Source organism: Sinohyriopsis cumingii, chromosome 17 (genome assembly GCF_028554795.1).
Source record: "Sinohyriopsis cumingii isolate HCF-2022 chromosome 17, ASM2855479v2, whole genome shotgun sequence".
Taxonomy (NCBI): domain Eukaryota; kingdom Metazoa; phylum Mollusca; class Bivalvia; order Unionida; family Unionidae; genus Sinohyriopsis; species Sinohyriopsis cumingii.
The window spans coordinates 53,254,467-53,267,013 of NC_142977.1; the positions used below are offsets into that span (position 1 = coordinate 53,254,467).

Genomic DNA, 12,547 nt, shown 5'->3' on the forward strand with positions numbered 1-12,547 from the left:
CCATTTTTTGAAATGTTTATTTGAAAAGAAATTAGATATTGTTGGTGGTGGCCTTGCAGTTGACAGTTCACAAACTAGGACCAATCATTAAACTGGACAATGGTCAGTTTAAATAGACCACCCTGATAATCCATCCACTTTAAAACCACTTGGGCAGAGAATTACAAGAGGATTATTTAGCCAAGATCATTTGGTTTTTCATGCCAAAGTTCATGCTTGTATTTTGACACTGTTGGTGTGAAAATTGAAGGTGAAGGGTAAAACAAGCATGAAGTATTGATCCTCATTATGACAAATTTATTCTTCTTTCATTCCAAGCCTTTTTGTGCTTGACCACAGTCAAAAAATACCAAGTTGTCCATTGGTTTTCCAAGCTTCCAGTATTTTTCCATTATGATAAAAGTCACCATTGCCTTAAAATGTATAAATCAAAATACTTGCATGCCCTCCACAAATAGAAATACTTGTATGCCCTCCACAAATCAAAATACTTTTTTGTCTTCCACAAATAGAAATACTTGTATGCGCTCCAAGTTAAATCTGATTAATATTCACGATATAAAAATAATGTTTACAATGACCATATAGTTCATTATCACAGTATAGTTCTTTATGACAGTATAGTTCATGACAATATAGTTCATTATGACAGTTTAGTTCATTATGACAGTATAGTTCTTTATGACAATGTAGTTCATTATGACAGTATAGTTCATTATGACAGTATAGTTCTTTATGACAGTTTAGTTCATTATGACAGTATAGTTCTTTATGACAATATAGTTCATTATGACAGTTTAGTTCATTATGACAGTATAGTTCTTTATGACAATATAGTTCATTATGACAGTATAGTTCATTATGACAGTATAGTTCATTATAACAGTATAGATCATTATAACAGTATAGTTCATTATAACAGTATAGTTCATTATGACAGTATAGTTCATTATAACAGTATAGTTCATTATGACAGTATAGTTCATGACAATATAGTTCATTATGACAGTTTAGTTCATTATGACAGTATAGTTCTTTATGACAATATAGTTCATTATGACAGTATAGTTCATTATGACAGTATAGTTCTTTATGACAGTTTAGTTCATTATGACAGTATAGTTCATTATGACAGTATAGTTCTTTATGACAGTTTAGTTCATTATGACAGTATAGATCATTGTGACAATATGGTTCATTATGACAATATAGTTCATTATGACAGTATAGTTCATTATAATAGTATAGTTCATTATAACAGTATAGTTCAGTATGAAGTATACCTCATGACAGTATAGTTCTTTATGACAGTTTAGTTCATTATGACAGTATAGTTCTTTATGACAATATAGTTCATTATGACAGTATAGTTCATTATGACAGTATAGTTCATTATGACAGTATAGATCATTGTGACAATATGGTTCATTATGACAATATAGTTCATTATGACAGTATAGTTCATTATAATAGTATAGTTCATTATAACAGTATAGTTCAGTATGAAGTATACCTCATGACAGTATAGTTCATTATGACAGTGTAGTTCATTATGATGGTATAGTTCGTCGTGACAATTCATTGTGACTTTAGTTCATGACAAATCATTCATTATGACAGTATAGTTAATGGCAGTACAGTTCATTATAACATTGTAATTCATTATGACTAGTTCATGGCAGTACAGTTCATTAGGATGGTTTAGTTTATGACAGTACAGTTCATTATAACATTATAATTCATTATGACTAGTTCATGGCAGTATAATTCATTATGACAGAAATGTTCAGGACAGTGCATATTATTATAACAGTATAATTTATTATGACATTATAGTTTGCTTTGGCAGTATAGTTCATGACAGTACAGTTCATTATGACAATATTGTTAATGACAGTATAGTTTATTATGACAATATTGTTCATGACAGTATAGTTCACAACAGTACAGTTCATTATGACACTAGTTCATTATGACAATATTGTTCATGACAGTATAGTTCATTTAGACAGTATAGTTCATTTTGGCAGTATAGTTCATGACAGTACAGTTCATTATGACAATATATTTCATTATGACAATATTGTTCATGACAGTATAGTTCATTTTGACAGCATAGTTCATTATGACAATATTGTTCATGACACTATAGTTCATTTTGGCAGTATATTGCATGACAGTACATTTCATTATGACACTATAGTTCATTATGACTATTGTTTATGACAATGTAGTTCATTATCACAGTATAGTTCATGACAGTACAGTTCATTATGACACTATAGTTCATTATAACAATATTGTTCATGACAGTATAGTTCATTATGACAGTGTAGTTCATTTTGGCAGTATGGCATATTATGGCAGAAAACGTAAAATATAGTGAGGGATGAACTTGATGAGCTAAATTTTGTGTCAAACATTGAAGAAAAAAATAGAAATTTTAATGCAGCATTTATCTCATGATGAGACCAGGGGACCATCTTAATAAATTTGTTAACAAGTAGGGGTGGGTGTATTATCAGACAATTACAGTATTGTGATATTCAAGTAAAATGTAAATTTTAGTCTCAATAAAAATGTCCCTTTTGCACAAAACATAGAATCTTAATTGCTAAATTTCCTATATTAAGACATTTCTCTGCTGAAAGACTTAGACTGGTTCTAATTTTCTTACAAGCTCAAATTTGGGAGATTTTGTGTTTCAAACAAAGAATATAGAAGCTTCTAACCACGCATAGGGATCCCCCACAATACTGGGGGATCCATAAAAGTGTACTACTGTATTACAAACAAGGTTTCACTAGACTGAGGTAAGTTCAGTGTCAAAACTCTTTTAATCACAGAAATTGTGTCCTTGATCATATGCATATTATGTGAGGGATCACAGTGTATTGAGGAAGTGATTTCTCCAGGATTTTCTCTTGGAAGGAAATTCCCTCTTGAGCATTTTCTTAAGGAGGGATTTCAGTTTTTAAGGGGCTTGGCAGTTATACAAGAGCGGCATCTATGAATAGAACCCCTTACAGTCAAGAGCACCATGTCGAGAAACACAAGTATGATTTTTAGTGGATACAGATAAGACTAAGCTGTTTATCTTCATTATTAGTACAGTAATAATGTGTTATGGTGATGTTTTTGTTGATAAAATTATTTTACAGGTTTTGTTACACTCAAGACAAATTTACTGATTTTGGCTCAATTGCTATGTTTTTATGACTTCAGTAATGTAAAACATTCTAATTTTAGTACATACTTTGTTCACATTTTTTCTCACAAAGTTTTAATGAAGTCCGATTTGAGGTCAGCTTCTCAACCTAGCCCCCAAAATAACCACTTTTTCTCACAACTTGTGTAATAAAATTGTTGTAATGTAATTAAAAAAGTGCAAAATCAGAGTGCAATCTGAACCGAGTTGATTTATCACTCAAGTTGGAAGACTTATTTTGAGAAACCATCAAACCCTGCAAAAGTCATTGAGGGTGTGGTATATTCATATAATTTTTTTAATCATTGGACAAATTGCTGAAACACATCTATGGCACTGAAAGTCAAACTATCTGAAAAATTTGGATACTTCATTTCAACTGTCCATTGCCAACAGCCAAAGTATTTCATCAGCAGAGTTTGAAAATTAGTCTAGACTGTTCTGACATTTCTATTCCAGACTTACATAGTCTCACTAAGCTACTGAGGGATTGTGAGGAGAGTGCATATTTTCCTATTTTAATTGAAACTCAACAGTGGCAGAGGAAATTTGGCAGTGGCTGTATAATTGACAGGCAGTTAATAAACTTTGGCAGCCAGACCTTTAAGATTGTCTTTGCAACTAGATTCCCATCTGTGGGGGATTTTGGCTAATAATTTTGTTGAACACGGCAGAAGTTAGTTTTTGTGTTCATGTGTCTGCCTGTCTGTATGTCCATAGCTGAGATTAACCTCAACATTGAAGCTTTTTATCACCTGGCTACAAGGTAAAATAGGCTGTGGCCCCAGACCCTTCATATGTCATGCATCAGTTGGCAGTTGCTATTTTCAACTACTTCTAAAAAGATACTTGGCAGGAAGCCTCCTGGCTTGAAGGCTGTTTAAGTACAAATGATGCAGTACTTCCATAAAATATGTGCACTATTATGAAAAGAACAAAAACCATGACTTACTTCTCAAAATTGCTCATCAAAATTTGACCAAATTGGATAGAATCGGACCAAATTGGACAAAATATGACAGTAAGCATCCTTCCTAAAAGAGCTTTCATCTTTCGTACATATATAAGCTATAATCAAATATGGCTGCCGTTAACAAAGAGAGAAAAACTTTTAAATGACGTCTTCTCAAAACACTATTCCGAAGAATTTGATCATCTTTCATGTAGGAGTGGGATTCTAAAATTCAACAGGTGATGCTGATCTGCCATAAAGTATACAATCTTTTTCTGTTTGTTTGATTTACCAATGTCAATAGTAGCGACTGGTACAAGCCACATAGTACAAGATTGCTTATAAACAACTAGTTGACCTTTTCTTAGTTATACATGATTTCTATGCTGGAGAAGACACAATTCAATATTTGTTATAGGAGTACAATTATATCATTGAGTTCTGGACAAATATTTCTGAATATTTTATTGCAAATTAATTTTTCACAATAGGTGACCAAAAACAATGCAAGCTCAGAAGCAGTAAACCATATGAATTGTATTACCAAATAACATGCTTAAACTATTTAAAAAATGTAATTGGAATTTCAAGGGTCTGGTTTAAATTTGGGAACTTTACTATTTTTTTCAGAGTTTAATATGGCAAATAAAAACAATTTACATGATAGTTTCCGAATTCCATGAGTGCTTTGTTCAAATGAACACATCAATAAACTAATATTTTAACACATTTGTTAGCAGTAACAGTATGTACACCACATCAAATTGAATATTGTACTGAGAACAAAATACTTTTACAAATTTGATGGAAAATAATAAGTATGTATGTTTGCATGTGGGGATGGAGGTGGCTGCATTGATAAGGGAGTCCTGTAATCTGGTTTTTTACCATATCGTTATGGGTTTTGAGCATTTAATTTCATTTTGGATAGGGTTATGGCCCTTGATCATTGTCTTCATCATGTGCTATTGCTTCTAATTAGCACTGATCAGGTTCTGATGCAGTTTGCTATGAAAATTGTCTGGTTGACTTCATTTGCCTTTTATGGATTTAATCTCATTTAAGAGTTATGCCCCTCTGATCATTTGACCTGCTAGCTTTGGTTTCTGCAAGAAAATTTTACCAGAATTTGTAGCATTTTAACCAGATTTGGCACATGCCTTCAGATTTATGACATCTGGTGTGAATTTTACTTCCAACACTCCAAGACATCATTTTAAAGAGTTGTGGCCCCTGATTATCTATCCTTCTGACCTAGGTTTCCACAGCATATAGTAACAAAGATTTTTTTTTGCACTTCAACCAATTAGGTATGCATTTTTATATTTGCTAAATCATGCATGAGTGTGTTCCTCGGAATCATTGAGAAACATTATGACCCCTGACTTTTGACCTCTGACTTTTCTTTTTGCAGCACAACTTGACAAAGGACAGTTTCATTTCAGCCAGTTTTCATGCACCTAGATGAGACCTTGAATTAGCTGGATTTCTAGCATGTCATCATTTGGAAGAGTTATGGCCCCTTTATGCCAATCTTCAAACTTTGTTTTTTTTTCTGATAGAAGTTCTCCTGAAGCAAATTGAGAGCGGTGCTTTTTTGTGGTGCACACAACATTACTAGCTCTAGTTGAATCTTGCTTACTGGTTTTTACATAGTGTTCTGTATGTCTGTATTTCTTTATATTGACAATATTCTCAATGTTGAAAATGGACTTTTAAATATATGCACAGATATGTAGATTTATAAGTATTGATCATTGTTGTTTACCTGTCTGTCTTATCTTAGTTTGTATACTGTGGTTTGAATAAAAACGTTTTTAAACAGCTAAATTGGGAAAATGTTTTCCGAGTTCATTTTAGATTGCAGTAATGCATCCCAAGCTGGCATGCTGAACCCATTCAACTCATTGGCAAACAAGCATAAAACAATCAAGTTCATTCAGTAACAGAAATGTCTTAAAGGTTATAGTTGTCTTTGTGCACCAATCAAGGACAAATTGTCCTTGATCATAGATAGAAAATGTAAAGAGGAGAAAAAGAAATCTTTAGCAAATATACCTTTACATTTCTTTCCAAAGTAAGGTATAGGACAGGAAAATAACTTGGAGAAAATGTAGACTCAAATGTCCAAAATAAATTCTTGAGGGGAATGATAGTTCCTCAAGCATGAGGAATTCAGATCCTGATGTGGAGGCTGATAATTATGTTTTAATTTTCTTGAATAAACCAAAAAACTGGAATTTTTTAATCCTTTTTTTCTTCTTCTAAATGAGTCCACATTTTGAGCTGCTTGGGATCCTTGGGCCCCACTGTTTCTTTCCAGGAACGAGCACTGCTATGGTCCTTTAATGGATCCCTGAAGTAGACACATGCATAGTGTAGTGGTAGTGTTTTGTGCTTAGTGGTATCATGAACATTCCAGTTTTCTTCACCTGAAGTACCTCCCCTCCCCGCTGTCTTGGACCCACACTGTCAAGAATATTTTGACATGAATTTAAGATCCAGTGTGGAAACAGTGGGACTCCTTCACCATTCCATACATTTAAAACCCAATGAAAAATTATCTTTTTGTGGTAACAATAGGATTTCTTCACCAAAGTATGAATTTAAGACCCAATGTGGAAACAATGGAACTTCACCATTCCATGAATTTTAAACCCAGTGAACAATTATTCTTTAGTGGAGACAATGGGACATCTTCACCATTCCATAAATTAAAAACCCTATGAAAAATTGTTCTTTTGTGGAAATATTGTGAGTCCTTAATCAATTCATGAATTTAAGATCCAATGAATAATTATTCTTTTGTGGAGAAAATGGGACCACTTCACCTGTCTATGAACATCAGTACATACTATCAAAAATTTTATTTTCACCAAACCATGAAATTGATACAGCAAAAATAAATGAATTCAATGGTCATATTGTCAGCATAGTTTTTCAAGTTACAGAGATAAGAACTGAATTAATTGGGTATTTTACTCTATGGTTTGCAACTAATTGCATTATATGAAATTTGATGGGGTGTTTTGTGAAAGCTGCAAAACACAAACTTTGGAGATCCGACTAAATGTTAATCATTCAGGCATTCAAGTGATGTCTAATGTTTTTAGAAGTCTTGAAATGGTTTAGTGACCGGGACTTATATCAAGGTTCATTTGATTATATGTTTCTGTTTGAATGAGTATTCTTACACATGTAATACTAACATATAAAAAAACATTCATGGAACATAAGGAATTTTTCCCAGTAGCATAGTTTATATTAATCAAGTGTGCCATCATAAAACATGGGCTGTGCTTAAGGACACACGGTACTAACTGTATGGAAAAATAGGAACCAGCCTGGAAATGAATGAACATAAAATAGAGTATATATGGGTTTGGGGGGCCAGGATTGGTTGATAATGAAAGTTATTTTGTAGGAAGAAGAATCTTTTGAGAGCTTAATTGTCCTAGTAACAACTTAAAAAAGAGAGACATTGTTTTCTTGACTGAATTTCAGTCCTTTAACAGTCTTGAGTTTGGAATGCCCATTACTGAAATTAGCACCTGACTCTTTGGTGTGGAATTGAAAGCACATGTTTCGAACACATGCAGGTCCAGAAAATGCAGTGACTCATATCCTTTTCTCTACACAGAAGCTGTCATCCAGGTTTCATCTATAGTGATAGATATAGGTTTGATCATGAGCACTCAGAAATTTCAAGTTATTGAATTTTTAATATCATGATGTTTCAGTAGATTTACTATGGGAACTGAATTAGTATCGTGAGTCCTTAAAGCAGGACCAATATGCTGAATGCTTTGGACCAGATTTGCTTAATTTGAATGCATCAGAACTTTCTTGATGCATTTTTAGCTTGCATTTAATATGCAGATGTGCTTCTTGTGTAGAGAGCTGAAGTTGCTTTATATGTTTTATATATTGGTCTACAGGCTGCTTTATGTGTTGTATATTGGTCTACAGGCTGCTTTTTATTTTGTTGCATATTAGTCTACAGACTGCTTTTTATTTGCTGCATATTGGTCTACAGGATGCTTTTTATTTGTTGCATATTGGTCTACAGACTGCTTTTTATTTGTTGCATATTGGTCTACAGGCTGCTTTATATTTTATGCATATTAGTCTACAGGCTGCTTTTTATTTGTTGCATATTGGTCTACAGGCTGTTTTATATTTTATGCATATTGGTCTACAGGCTGCTTTTTTGTTGCATATTGGTCTACAGGCTGCTTTTTATTTGTTGCTTATTGGTCTACAGGCTGCTTTTTATTTGTTGATTATTGGTCTACAGGCTGCTTTTTATTTGCTGCTTATTGGTCTACAGGCTGCTTTTTATTTGTTGCATATTAGTCTACAGCTTTATTCTGCAACACAGTGTGGAACATGGCTTACTTTGGTAATGGAAAACTCCAATTAGATATTGTTTGGTAGACACCCCCTCTTTTCATAAAAATTAATGAGATTAATTCCACACCAAGTAAGGTTGACTGGAGTTATGTATATTGTCATAACTTGAATCAAATTTAAACAAAGCAATGTGAATTGTTTTTCATACATCTAACTATTTAGCAATTATCAATTTTCAGGCAAATGTCGTGATACATTGGGCATGCAGTCTGGAAAAATTCCCGATTCAGCCATCACAGCTAGTTCCTCATATGATGATGTCATGGTTGGACCCAAAAATGCAAGGTAGGAAAATCTCTTCCATTTCTTTGTGTTGTTTATTCCTCAAATTACTCCAAACAAACTGCATAGACCCAGATGTGCCAGCACATTATGCACTGGCAGATCTGGGTCTGTGCAGTTTGCAGTTGGCTCTGACCTGCAGGAGGCTCTAAAAGTATATTGTGAGAACATTACAAATGAAAATTCTTTTGCTTTAAAGTCTTGCCTGCAGTTTGGACATGAAAAATTTTCAGAAACAAGAAAGTTGACAAATTAAATTTATTTGTATTTCAACATTTTTGGACAGTATTGTAAAGACTCTAGCTTAAATTCTTTAGAGTTTCTTGGAAAACAAACTTACCAACTCCACTGTTTTGTAAAATTGTTAGTTGTCTTCTCATGAAAGATTTATAGAACTTTAAGATGGTTAAAATTTAAGACTTTAGTAACTCTGACATCAGGTACTTAAATGCACAGTATTACATCATGGACTTGCTGAGTCCTCAATGTAACACATTTTCATTTCACAGGGACTTGGAAAACTTGAAACCACTGGTGACTTGGACTACAAATTTAAGTCTGCAGCACTGTATTTTAGAATTTTGAATGTGACTTATTTACTTTCAACAGCAACAAAAAAGAGAAAAACATTAGAGAAATAAGAAAGAATATATTAGACTTTAAAAATAATTTACATTCCATTATGCCTGTGCATGAAGGAATTTGGATTTACAAAGTGTTTAGGGTTCACTTTACCTCTCATTTTGTGTGCATGGATCTGTCGTCTCTTTACAGACTGTAACTCTTTTTGCCATGCTCCTATGAGATCAAACTTAGAATGTGGATGCCTCTTAGAGTGACAGTGTTTATTCAAAATTGATACTGCTTTATTTATGGACTATTTTCACATGTAATAGCAAGATTTTGAACAAGATAGGTGCACCTTGTAACAAACAGGTTTACACTCCAAAAGAGGATTAACGTGACCAGCTTTTCAGGATACATGTGTGTGTGATTTATATTTTTGACGTAGCTTTAACAATTTTCCAGTCATATCACTACAATGTCTGCAGTGTGGCAGTTGAAAGTTATGTCTAGCACTGGGGCATCATGCTGCAGACATGTAGCAAGATGTCCCACCCAGTCACATTATCCTGACACTAGGCCGACCAGTCCTAACACTAACCTCTTAATGCTGAGCACCTAGCCAGGCAGCTTTTTGTACCATTTTTAGAAGTCTTTGGTATGACTTGGCCAGGGCTTGAACCCATGACCTACCGCATCTGGAGCAGACACACTAACCACTAGGCCACTGGAGCGGTTTTCAGGATATATTCAACATTTATTTAAGAATGTACCTTGTGATTGACAGTGCCAAACTTTGCAACTCCTCAGATCTTCACTTTCAGAATTCAGCTGCTTGAGTTCCAGAAATTTAAAAAAATTAAACAGAATTTGAAATCTTTACATGTTCATGTATTATTTTAAATATTTTTGTCAACATTTGCTGGAAACTCTTTCACAAAGAGATAGAGACCATAAATACCACACAAAACCTAAGACAGAAATTTGAAAATTTTAACCTAGTTTCAATTATTGTTGATTCAAGACCTTAATCTATTCATTTCTTTTCTAAGTGGCCAATGTGGATATGTGAGAAAGCTTGCCAGTAGCTTCTCGTGGGTTGATTGTTCTTTCCGGGGTTTTCCCGGGTTCTTCCTCCACCATTTATACTGGCCGCCATGTATAGCCTATCTTGTGCTGAAAAATGGCATTAAACCCTATAACAACAACAACAAACATCTTTTCTAAGGTAGTTGTAGCAACTCCTTGTCTTAGGTTGATCTCTACCTTTGGGTACCATCAGTACTTGCTTATAAATCGAGTCAAACTGCAAACAACAGAAACCCACATCTGCTGTAGCATAAAGTGCCTGCAGATCAGGGTATTTGTTCTACTGTTTACTCCTAACACACTGCACAGATCCAGATCTGCTGGCACTTTATGCAATGGCAGATCTGGGCCTGTGCATTTTGCAGTTGGAATCGTCTTATAAGCAAGTATACATGGTATGTATTCTAGGCTGGTTTTCTTGCTTTGTGTTCAAGGCCTGTGTTCTTGCTACATTTGTTATAATGTTTGATCTAGACTGGTTTTCTTGCCTTTTCTCTCTGTAGACTGATAATCTAGTTTTCAATAAATATAGGCTTTGGTATCTCACCCCAGTGCATAAATCAATTAACAATATCAGTGCAATTAGATTGAATCAGGTCCTGCAATTATCTGGAAAGATATCTACTTGTAAAATGAAATGAGTGGTTCCCATAAAGCACTTGGAGCATGTCATTGGTCAGATTAGAGAGCTCAGAGTTAGTACAATCAACAAAAATCCCTGCAGGGGCTGAACATTTTTTCCGATGCCTGGCTCAAATTTCCACCCAAAAAATCTTGTGTCTTTTTGGGTGGAAATTTGCTTGTGTCAAGCTCCAAAGTAGTTAAGTTTGGAACTAAGTTACACAAACTAGCATGTAATTGTGATTGTTTATGTGTAGTCTTAAATTTATGTATATTTTAATTCGTGTGTGAGCAAAACCGATTCAAGATCAGAAAATGTTTTACTATTGCCAGTACTGACCAGCTGTTTCAACATCACTACCACACTGTTATTCTTTTACATAAAGATTGCTCTCATTATCTCTATAACATTCAATCAAGGGCCAGATTTCTTTTCATTGGAGGAGAAATTTTTCTTGTGAGTTTCTCTTTGTTTTATTTGTAACCTTTGCTCAACAGCTAATCAAATTTATCACTATGACTCTTTTGCACATGCACTCCCATCATCTTTTCTTTGTGGGTTTGTTAAAATAATCATTGGGACTCATGATAAGTCATCAAGGAATAATTCAATTACATTTTGACCTAACCAACCTGTCGTGGATTGCATGTTTCCACTGTTTTGTATGCTGATTTGCACAAATAAGCATGGTAGTCATGGATTTGAACCCTGGCCGAGACATACCAAAGACTTACAAAAATGGTACTTAGCTTCTTTGCTTGGCATTCAGCATTAAGAGATTAGTGTTAGGACTGGTTGGCCTGGTGTCAGGATAATATGACAGGGTGGAACATGATGTTACATATCTGTGGCATGATGCCTCATTGCTGGACATCACTATAAACTGCCAATATTACTGCACATGGCTTAGTGATATGACTAAAACTGTTAAAGCTATGTTAGAAATCCAAAAGACACAAGATTTTTACATTACCTAGCCATAAGGTTAAGGATATACTGTATGTAGTCGCTTATAAGTCAAGTCCAACTGCAAACAACAAAGATCCTGATCTGCTTTATCATGATGCCACTGCAGATCAGGGTCTGTGTTGTTTTGTTTGTTCTACTGATTACTGATTTTTACATTACCTAGCCATAAGGTTAAGGATATACTGTATGTACTCGCTTATAAGTCAAGTCCAACTGCAAACAACAAAGATCCTGATCTGCTTTATCATGATGCCACTGCAGATCAGGGTCTGTGTTGTTTTGTTTGTTCTACTGATTACTACTTACAAACTGCAAAGACCCAGATCTGCCTCTGCATAAAGCTTGCTGTAGGGATGACTTGAACCTTGAACCTTGAACCTTGAAAATACATTACGCTAACATCAGTCAAACACTTTACATTGCAACTCAGTTGACTATCACAAACTTT

General features: G+C 34.2%; 1 protein-coding gene across 3 annotated transcripts in view; it reads left to right on the top strand.

Annotated features, from left to right (window-relative positions):
- Positions 1-12,547, top strand: part of LOC149778765 (discoidin domain-containing receptor 2-like) — a 297,280-nt gene that overhangs the window by 130,427 nt on the left and 154,306 nt on the right. For all 3 annotated transcript variants that reach the window (XM_089939517.1, XM_089939518.1, XM_089939519.1), the window contains exon 2: positions 8,753-8,858. In XM_089939517.1, coding sequence (XP_089795643.1) covers positions 8,753-8,858 — 106 coding nt within the window. The remainder of the gene's footprint in view (positions 1-8,752; positions 8,859-12,547) is intronic.